The 11,246-nt window shown below is 37.8% G+C and overlaps 2 protein-coding genes across 2 annotated transcripts; both read right to left on the bottom strand.

Annotated features, from left to right (window-relative positions):
* Window positions 1–166: 166 nt before the first annotated feature.
* On the bottom strand, window positions 167–3,749 carry LOC113505258 (WD repeat-containing protein 89). Its single transcript, XM_026887876.1, has 7 exons — window positions 3,581–3,749; window positions 3,185–3,408; window positions 2,876–3,051; window positions 2,422–2,685; window positions 2,156–2,247; window positions 1,946–2,048; window positions 167–340 (listed from the first exon to the last, which is right to left on the bottom strand). The coding sequence occupies exons 1-7, from the start codon at window positions 3,727–3,729 to the stop codon at window positions 167–169; spliced, it is 1,182 nt and encodes a 393-aa protein (XP_026743677.1). The 5' UTR covers window positions 3,730–3,749.
* Window positions 3,750–3,959: 210 nt separating this feature from the next.
* On the bottom strand, window positions 3,960–10,986 carry LOC113505361 (translin-associated factor X-interacting protein 1-like). Its single transcript, XM_026888021.1, has 11 exons — window positions 9,639–10,986; window positions 8,939–9,076; window positions 7,945–8,126; window positions 7,104–7,279; window positions 6,652–6,778; window positions 6,210–6,318; window positions 5,963–6,129; window positions 5,603–5,798; window positions 5,366–5,518; window positions 5,116–5,293; window positions 3,960–4,157 (listed from the first exon to the last, which is right to left on the bottom strand). Exons 1-11 carry the CDS (start codon window positions 10,584–10,586, stop codon window positions 3,985–3,987), a joined length of 2,547 nt encoding a protein of 848 aa, XP_026743822.1. The 5' UTR covers window positions 10,587–10,986; the 3' UTR covers window positions 3,960–3,984.
* Window positions 10,987–11,246: the final 260 nt, after the last annotated feature.

The raw sequence follows: 11,246 nt of genomic DNA, 5'->3' as shown, positions 1-11,246 counted from the left end.
ATAACTATGATCCCGTCGCTATCAAAGGATATAATTTTGTTACACATCGATTCCGGACTGTCCTAGTAACGTTTACTTCGCATAGTCTCCGGAAAAAGTACTGAAATACTAAGTAGGCATGGGACGTACACAGTATGCAGTATATTATAAGAATCAGTTGCGGGTGTCAGTAGGGCTTGCGGCGAACGTGCAGCGCAGCGAGGCGCGGCGCCAGCCTGGCGGGCGCGGTCCGGCCGCGCGGGGCCGCGGGGCCCGGCGGGGCCGCAGGGCCGCCCGGGGCCGCGCCCGCTCTCCACACGCTGATGATGCCCGACTCGCCTGTCGTCACCAGCAGCTCGCGCTGCCGATACAAACTCTCGTTATTTATTGGAGAGAATACTCGAATCTATACATAATAATAAATCTGTAGAAGGGTCGCTTCTGCACATTGAATATATTGAAAAAATAAATAGCAGGGGGTGATACTGGATCAATACGAAACCCAAATATGTGATTAAAACAATTTTTGTCTGTCTGTCCGTATGTTCACCAGGCATCACATGAAAACTTACGGTTCGATTCCGATGAAACTTGGTATAATTATACCTTATTATTCTGGGCATAAAATAGGATACTTTTTATCATGAAAAAAAAAACAGAAATTTTTTTTAACAAAATGTTGCGTTACGTCGGTGTTTAATTTTCTTTTTCTTATCTTTGGAAACATACGTATAATAATTAGGTTATAAGGTCATTGTCTGAGTTACTCAAAATCTATACTAATATTATAAAGCTGAAGAGTTTCTTTGTTTGATTGTTTGTTTGAACGCGCTAATCTCAGGAACTACTGGTTCAAATTGAAAACATAGTTTTGTATTGAATAGACCATTCATTGAGGAAGTTTTTAGGCTATATACCATCACGCTGCGACTAATAGGAGCGCAGATATAATGGAAAATGTGGATAAAACTGCAGGTATAAATCATAACTTACTTATATCCTCTAACCACGCGGACGAAGTCGCGGGCAACAGCTAGTGGAGAAATAAACCATCCAGGCGAAGACCGACATCCGCGCGGAAGGGGTCGCGGAGGAAAGCTAGTATTATAATTTGACCAGATATTTAAAACGAAGCCAAACGCTGTCCGTCTAACGAACATACGACCTGAGATGTTTCTAATGTAATGACTAATTTTGTACGCTTAAATTGTACGTACGCTGTACCCTACGAGATAGATCAGACTAATTTTGAACAATATTGTTATCAAAACGTGCACAAAAAGTGCATAACAGCATAATATGCGACGTACTAATCTTAACGTTGATTTACTATAATCATGCACAACGTTTTTTTATGTCTTTATTAATTATGTTTTTATACTTTTCGAAATTAATACAAAAACATGTGTTTAATTTTGCCCTTTGCATCATTTAATTTCATTTTAAAATCTCAGGTGATATTAAAGTTTTAGCAGAATTCCGCAGCAAATAATTATTGTGGGTGCGCGTTAGCGGTACCTCTGAACATTATCTATAAAGACGTGTAGTGTATATTAGGCATTTTCATTAACTGATATTTAGTCATTGATATATTCTCAACAACTTTTAGAAGAGATGTGTGTTATAAGTTTTTCCAAATAAATATGTCTAAACCGTAATCAGTTCGTTTAGTGCTGCTCTTATATAAATCTAGTATTAACATAAATTATTTAATAAATATGTATAATGCTAGCTGACCCGTCGAACTACGTACCGCCTAACACTCGACGATAACAAGGCAGACAAAACTACATGTTTTTCTGCAATATTTCTATATTTTCACAAACTTTCCTGAACTGATAAAAATATTTCAAGACTTAAATTAGGCAAATCGGTTCAGCCGTTCTCGAGTTGTAGCGAGACTAACGAACAGCAATTCATTCTTATATATAAGAAGAAAGAAGAAAAAGAAGATCTGTGAACTCACGTCTTTATCAAACCAGCAGCAGCGCACGGTCTGCTTGTTACCTACAAAGTTGGTGGCTGGGGTGAGCTTCTTCTCTTCTATCGTCACTGACCGTAATATATTGCTGTATGAAAAGAGAAAAATATATGGTGATTTTAATTTTGCAGTAACTTTAACATTTGGCTAATGTATATAGTTTTGTATAACTATATCTACTATAGGTATGCTCACCCGTCGCCTCCGTAAGAGCCGGCGAGTACCACAGGCATGTCATCGATTGACGTATATGTGTCCACTAAGTAACAGTCGTCGCCTTTGCTTCTCTGAAAAGTACAGTAATATAGTATTAGTAACAAATTTTTCACTTAAGAAAAATATCAAGTACAATGTAGCTAACCCAGATGTACAAGTAGTCATATAGACATAATGGAAGATAAAGCATGTAAATTTACTAGTATGATATGAAATGCAAGACATCAAATTGTGTTGCAGCTCACCTTTATGCTTCTAGATACTTTGTCTCTAGTGAAACTCTTGAGCAAATCCCCGCTGTCTGCATCCCACAGTTGCAAGTCATTGGACTGTGTGATGCAAGCCACCTGCTTCTCATCCAGCCACCTCAGCTTCTCCACAGAGTTCTCCACATTCAGGGAGTAGGTTAAAGCATCGTCTTCACTTTGCTCCATTACATTGAAAACATTTAGAAGACCATCTAAGCTACCTGATGCCAGTATTTCAGTTTTTGTTGGGTGAAACTTTACCTAAAATCAATCAGTAATTTTATTAAAAAGGCTTGTACAATAATTATTATTGTACATTATGAATTAAAATTAGTACCAAACTAAAATGTAGGCAAGTAGTGCAATCAAATATAATAATAAAGATTTATTTTAAAACTCAAGTAACATATCATAAAACATCTCTAGTAGTAACATTTCATCATATTTCTACCTGTGTAACATCATCTGTGTGTGAGTTCCAGTAACCTCCCAGTGGTTTGGTAACTCTGTTGTCCCAGAACACAAGGTATGCATCATCCTCAACCAGCTGGCTTCCAGCACACAGCACCCGGCCATTGCATGACACATCCATACACTCATATGGCCTTACTAGCTCCTCGTCTCCATCTGAAAATATAAAATCACAAAGAATGGTGTGGTTGAAAGCAAAATCCATATAAGAAACAGATTATAAAATAAAGTAACTTGTATCTAGTGAGACTATAATTTTAATTAAAAACAATGAGTCAGTGCAACATACCTTTGTACTCTTGAACACAACTGCCACTAGTCCTGGTATCCCACAGCTTGACCAGTCCATCCTCTCCTGCAGAATACACTAGGTGCTCCTCCTTAGGGTCACACACCACTTCTGTGAGAGCCTTCTGGTGTCCACTCAGTTTACACACCTTTTTAAGTGATGTCGTATGCAGCTCATAAACTTCTATAGTATTGTCTGATAGACTTACAGCTATTTTAAGTGAACTACGGAATTAACAACATCGAATAAGTACATACATTTCAGGAATCAACATAACTTTATTAGTAATACTGCACAAGAAACAAATCAATGCAATGTTGGTAAATAAATATTGACTATAGTCAGCACCTAATGGCTTCGATGTAGAAGCATCAAATAATTAATTGCAATACTTACTTTGTAGCGTGTAATTTATTAATAAAAGATTTTTTTAGAGTCACTGCAGTTTCGGTTATTAAATTAAAATGCTTTTGAAAGTGTTCTTCTATAACTTCAGGGGGTACAGTGTCTTTATCTATTTCTTCATTATCAATAATGTCAGTCATGATTTCAATCAATATTTTTAAGCTGAATATTGATGTAAACAAAAAGAGTTGGTTATGTTGGTTGTGTCAAGTCAACATAAACCATGGAACGTGTTTGTGACATTGACAGATTTATACAGCGTAACAGTTCGGATGCATTCCAAAATCATGTTATAATAGTGTCGGTTTTTGTAAATGAAGCGTAAATTATAATATTAACAGTAAATTATTGGTAAATATTAGGTGCCATAAAGTAATTTAACAATTTTAATAATATTATTTATAAGTTGTTCTGCGGTGTGTGCCACGATATCTTGGTCCGACGCGTTCAATATCCCCGGCTGCCAATCGCGTAGTCAGTGTACGTAACGGTATTGGTGAGATACAATTTAACTCAGACGTTCGATCGGCAAACGCCCAGCGAATGTAGCGCTCCATCCGAATGTGATCTATGAACATTTCAAATTAGTCATGTCCGTTCTATGAAAAACATTTTAACAATAACGTAAACATGTTCTTTTTATTCAACAATTAAAAACCTGCCTCTGATTTAATAACAATTTACATTTTTTATGATCAACTTAATAAGATGAATTATACGCTGATAGAGCATATTAATTAAGTAATTTTTTTTTATTATTTAGAAATCCTACTATGCAGTTGTGTTCTTTTCTATGTCCTATTATTGGATAGAGTATAAAAACCGAGAAAACGAATTATTAAATAAACAAAACTATCAAAAATCAGGTAAACCACTTTCGTAAGACCTATTTACAATTATTTATTATAATAAAGGTTTACTGATGTGTAGCCGAACAATAGTGGTGGATGATACGCTTCCAAGGACAATAATCATTTGGGAGTCCCGGGAGTGAACAAAATACCATGTTACTGTAAGTAGCAAACAGATGGGGCAAAGACATCAAGGGCTTGGACTCGGATGATTCGTTAGTGGCACAACACGGCTGCAATTATAAATTTCCATAGCCTACAAGTGGATAGAGATATGTTTTCGGCTAGTTGTTGGCACAATAATATTATGATGCATTTATCCCTTGACCTTGTTGCAACTCGTGTTGTGTCCCTAACTACATAGGACATGATAAAGCCTCCGTATTAGATAGGGAGACTACGTGCCGCGAAAGGTATGTGAGACAGTAGAAATCCGTAATCAACCGAACTTTAACAGAGATTGTGGTTGGACAATACAAGCTTTGCTTAGTTTGGGACTAGGTTGCGTGAAAGTTATGGAACATTCAAAAAAAGTTCGACTCACGACCTTGCCGCCGCGCCGCTCCAATAGCCGGTTATCCCAATAAATACTTACGCGTCAGTAAATCGTTATTAAATATTCCAGAAAAATATTGGTAGGTATATTGGCATATTACAGGGCATCATCATAATCACCTATAGCTGGATCGACAATAGCAAATGCCCGCTTCAAATTGTCCACAGTGACAGTCTTGTTAGCTGCGTGTTTGCCGCCGAGCTCAGCTAGTACCTCCCGTATATATTTGTCTTGGGCTAGTTGTCGTTGACGATATAGCTCGCGAGCGAACTCTACTCGGTCGAAACCTTCCTCATTCTGTAAATATATAGTAAAATGAACCTCATATCCGACAGATCCTTTATCACACCTAAGTGACTGACTCTTGACCTCTTGAAATAGTTTATCCAAGTTAATATCGTTGCTTCCTAACTTAAGTTTGAGTTGCTTGCGTACGACATCCATTAAATTCTTGATATCCACCTCACTTTTCAGCGGAAACGTTGCCTTTGATATCTTCTCAAATTCTTCTATCGGTATTGTCTAAACGCAAAGTAATTTTGTTAATATTTGCATAACTCAAAGTGAAGATATAATTAAATAAACGGAAGGAAACATAAATTTTGCCTCTTGATCTTTGGCGTGGCGGTAGAGGCTGTCGCGCAGTGCCCGCCAGTGCGCGCGGTGGCCCCAGTAGATGTGCTCGCTGAGGTGGCCGTGCAGCACGCCCCAGAACAGCTTCACCTGCGGCTCGTCCAGCATTTGCTCCGCGCCGGCGCACAGGTTGTACGCCCACTCGGCGCGTATTGACGGCTGCTGATATCTGCGGCACAAAGACAATCTTACAAATAAGCGTGTCACGTAAGTAAATGCACAATCAATTAGACTCTTCCCTGATTTTTGGTGTTTAGGTATATATGTATCTAATGTATTATCGTAAGCAAAGCGAAGATGCAAGTAAGGATAAAAATAGGTATAAAGTGTAACCTGTCCTCGAAGTACTTGGTGACATAATCCTGCATGGGCATGTCGGGGCTCTGCAACTTGCCGAGCCAGATGTCGTTGATGATGACACTGATCTCCCGCCGCGACAGCCGCAAATTACGGACCTTGCCTTCGTAGCGTAAGTATGGTGGTATTACTGGATCCGTACCCTGTAATTACGAGTACATTCAATAAGTTTTATTAAAAGTGCGAGTAGTTCTGATTAAAAACAAATTAATATATAGCTAACAAGTCCATCGAAATGTTCCAGATGATCACTCTCCGCGGCAGGCCCGAGCTCTTTCAGCAACACTCTGAGAATGTCCCTGGATGAGAGGCCGCTTGCTAGTTGCCACCATCTGTACTCAACAAACGAATATAACATATGCTTGACCTCGTAAAAGACTACAGTAGAGCTTTGGTGTCACTAGTCAGGGCCCCAATTCTGCTATTTACAATGGCCGATGACTGAAATTTGGCTTAAAATGACAATTTTCGTATTCCCTTAAGCATTTTTCTACACAATAATTGTAAACTCAGTAAGGGACGATACACTCAAGGTCAATGCAATTAACTTCTAATTATTTTATTATATTGGCAAAATGCTTAAGAGAATAGGAGTAATCTCAAATTTAATGAAATTGCCATTTTTTCATCGGCCGTTGTAAATAGCAGAATCGGGGCCCTGATACCTGTCTTTTCCTCCTCCAATAAAGTCCGCACAAAGATCCCACTGCGGCCGCGGAGTACCCGCGCGTTCCATCTCGTTGCAACGCTCTTTGATCTCAAATAGTTCTTCCTCAATTGACGCCTTAGAAGCTGCCGGATTCGAATTGATCGATGGATAAAAACTTTATTTAGTTTTATTACTGAGACAAAAGACTGAATACTTTGTAAAAAATAACAGGAAAACCGTAAAGCATAAAGATATAATTAATAGATTTAAAAAAAATCAAAATACCCACGTTTTAAAATGTCCCTCCATTTAAATTTTATCAAAATCGATTCAGGCATGAACCTTTCAGCCAGCTAGCTTATCGGGAAGTGCCTCAAAATTGATTTACGAAAGGCCAACCGGAACGCCAAACACGCAAACAAAAAAGAAAGTGAGTGTATAAAAACGTTTAAATAAAATAATATTTACCCAAAAGCCGTTTATTGCTCTCTCGTAGAGCTTTGTATTCTCCTGCTAACTTGTCCAGGGCCTTGGTTATTTCGCAGTGCTTTGCATCCAGAGTATCGTACTCGCGCCGCGGCACTGTGTCCGCATACTCGTCTGTCATTTTCTTCAATTCGGTCTGGGTTAATGACAACTGTTCCCTAAAACAATCAAGACATACAATGCGAAAGGCAGTATCAGGGTTGGCAATTTCAGATTCCAAAGTTGTGGCTATCTCTCTTCCCCACCCGCTACCATAATCATTTAAAATTTGGCCATAGGCCTCCGAGTTTTCTCAGGATGTTCACCTGCACGCCACGCTAGTGGTGTCTTAGATTAATGTAGACAGGTAGGTATACCACCTATATAACTTTGAAAAACTGGTTAAGTTACCCAACGCTGTGGGATCGCAAAATTAGAAATATTATTATCCACCTTCATTTTAACTGAAGGCATTTTTATGAAACAATTCCTTTACTTTAAGGTTCCGTACCCAAAGGGTAAAAACTGATCCCATTTCTGATGCACCGCTGCCTTCCCGTCTGACACAAGGCTGTATCACATGAACCGTCATAGCTAGACAGTTGAAATTTTTAAACATTATGTAGGTACTTATTTAGACACTTAATGATTAATACTAATAGTAAAGGTGGCGGATATTTCAACATTTTTTAAGGTTGTGTTACATATAGACATGTATACTCTGTTCGGTGACAAATAAATTTGTGGGCTGTGGTTCAAAGTTAGAGATTTATACAAAATAGGCCTTTCTTTCAGGCACTTTAAAAGGATACAGTGCTGGTCGTGATATCAGCAGAGTTTTTACCTGCACCTGTCGAGAGCTATCCTCAAGACGACGGGGTCCCCGTAGGCCTCGTCCACGGGGTAGGAGCTGCCGTCCAGCTCTTTGAGCTTCATCTGCAAGCTGACGTTCTCGAAGTAGAGCGTGTAGCGCGCGTCGCGCTCGCGCATCAGCGTCAGGTACTCCGAGAACTTGTCGTCGTTAAGCTAACCAAGTAAAACAATAATTTAAAACAGTCCGGAAATTATTGTGGAATAATACAAAGTAAAATATTACAAAAAATGTGTATTGTTATGAAAAATATTTTTTATTTATGTCCAAAACAGTAGAACTCGTAAATATTAAGCCTACCTAGACTCTGCCGTTTTCGAAATATACACATTTTAATATTAATTGCGTACTTACGTATTTTAATTTACATTAATTTTCATAAAAATTAAAAACCTTCTACAGTAAAAACAACAAAAAAAAAATACTGGCTCGGATTTTTAAGAAACAACAAGAACACTCACACATCATTCACCTTTAATTAAACACAAAAACAAACTACATTAAAATCCCTCAAGCCGTTCGGGAGGTATGATGCCACAGACAGACAGACAGACGGATAGACACGTCAAACTTATAACAAGCCCCTTTTTGTGTCGGTGGTTAAAAAGTTTTTACACTAATACATCCTGAAAAATTAAATAGCGACACTCTTATGAGGTAAACGACAGTACAAATAACACAAGAAATATAAAACAGTATATTTTATTTTAATAAACAAGCAATTACAAAGATAGTAACATATTTAAAACAATAAGCAACCACACAATGAAACAAGGCTGCAGGGGTTTACATTTGGCACATCAAGAAAGGCAGCTTATATAAAAGAAAAAAAAAAGAAAAAGTAGTAACAGCATAAACATGTGTTCAACACCTTTACAATATAAGAAACACAACATTTTGTAAACATGAACAACCCCCACACAACCAACACCTCAGTCCCAACTGCCCGTGTGACAGCACTACCAACCTTCCCTATTTCTTTCTTTAGTTTACAAGTCTCAAGGCTCAGATTCAAGTTCTGTTGCATTAATTCGTCATTTGTTTTCATTAGAGCTTTAATTTTGTCATCCCTTTCTTTTTTCCTAACAGAAATCCCAAATATTCTCTGGAAGTTATAAAATTTGATAATATTACCAACAGTCTTATAGTTAATTTAATATTTATTTTTTTCAGTCCTGCCATCCATGGCAAAATAACAATTACAGAAACAATTATAATTTAACCTATTTTAAAATTAAAATTTTATTTTTTAAGTTAAAAATTATAATTTTAAATTAGGTTAAAATTTTTTACCTAATGTCCCAGTAACATAAATATACTAAGATACAAATGAACCATTAAGATATTGCAGATACATTTTTATCACTTATGATGTAATATGAACATTTAATTATTCATCATTCTTTACCTACAGATATCAAAACATTATTGATTTTATGGCCTTAGGCAAAGAACTATTTTGCCATAACAAACACATTTAAACTGATAAGGTCTTTCTGCTATGTAAATATGGTACTGATAAAATGGTTATGAGATTGCATGCAGCATACGTCAACCAACACACATCGTGATAACAAGGTTTAGAATGTTCCAGTGAATTAATGAAATCATAATATTTGGAGAAATTACAGTGGAACAGACTGCTGACTGTCCAACCACTTCTGCACTTGATTCTTGATAAGGGATATGTCGGCTCCGTATGTCCTGCAGCACCCACCCACATACCGGACTCCACAGTCCAGCCACTCTGGGATGAATGTGGCCAGACCTTCACACTTGTCCTGTTCGGTCCAACCTATAGTGGGACTATATTTCTCCCCTGAATTAGGGTATGTGATGAATGGTATTGGCAATGGACCTTTCTCACTACTAATGCTATTAAATAGCTTTGCCACAATGGCAGGAGAGCAGCAGTTTACTCCAATTGCTACTAGTTGGTTAGGATTCAGGTCCCAGCATGTTTTGACAGCAGTCTTGAAGTCTTCTCCATTTGCCAATGAATTTTCATCCTTACAACTAAAACTCAACCATCCCTTGATATTCGGGAACTCCTTCAACATCTTCACAAGCATTTCAGCTTCTTTTAAACACGGAATTGTTTCAAAAGCCAATAAATCTACTCCAGCTTCCACCAATGCCTTAATTCTTGGAGCATGCCACGCAAGCATCGTCTCTACAGATGTTTCATCAGCATAGGAGCCGCTGTACTCGGAGCCATCGTGTAGATGTGCGCCGTAAGGCCCCACGGAACCGGCGATTAAGGGAGCGCGTTGAAGTGTGCCGGACACTTGGCTCTCCTCTAGGTATGTGCTCCGAGCTCGTTTAGCTAGCTCAACAGCCAGTTTGATGAGCGAATATCCTCCGTCTGGAGTGACGCCAAGATGTTTAACGAAGCCTCCAATGGAAGCCTGGTAAGTATTGGTCATGATAATGTCAGAACCGGCTCGCAAGAAATCAAGATGAGTTTTGACTACATCTTCAGGATGTGTCTGTAAAAAGCGCGCGCTCCACAATGGGTCGCCGTCCGCGGTAGTCCCGACATGGCATGACAGCTGGGTTGAAAAACCCCCGTCTAAGATAAACACAGTAGGTTTTTTATTACTGGTTGAACACATTGCAGACAAACAGATAAAGTAAAGCTTGAAGTCTCAAGTTCTCAACAGTAGAATATAACGGGTATATTTCTTGATTGAACGACTAGACTATATGATGAAAACCAACGAATATGTGAATCACAGGTCTGTTAGCAAAGAATATATGAAGTTGGATGAAGCGATGAAATAGTAAACAAAAATATGTCAGTCTTGATTGACAGAGCAGGGATCATAAGCAACCCTTATCATTTGGATACAAGGATTTTTATCAAATTTTCTAGAAACACCGGTTTTTTCAAATACGAATGAAAAAATCGGTATTATCTTAATTACTTCGGTCAACTTTCAATATTATAATCGCTATAATATTGAAAGTTGATCGAAGTACTAAACTAGATATTATGGATTTGTAACTGTGAAACAATTATTTACAGAAAAAAACCACTTACATCCTGGGTAATAAATTGTGTAATACGTTCATCGCGTTTCTGAATTGCTTGATCGTAAGCTTGTTTAATTTCATTAAGTAGTTTAGAATACGTAATTGAAATGCTGATCAAACTGTTGAAAGCTTCTTCGTATATCTGAAAAAGTATTATAAATAAATAATTTATCAGCATCAATATATTGAAAATATAGTATAATCAGAGTATTATACAGTTAAATTTTGTTAGTATTTAT

This window comes from Trichoplusia ni, chromosome 25 (assembly GCF_003590095.1).
Source record: "Trichoplusia ni isolate ovarian cell line Hi5 chromosome 25, tn1, whole genome shotgun sequence".
Classification (NCBI taxonomy): Eukaryota; Metazoa; Arthropoda; class Insecta; order Lepidoptera; family Noctuidae; genus Trichoplusia; species Trichoplusia ni.
This window is presented reverse-complemented; position numbering and strand designations above follow the sequence as displayed.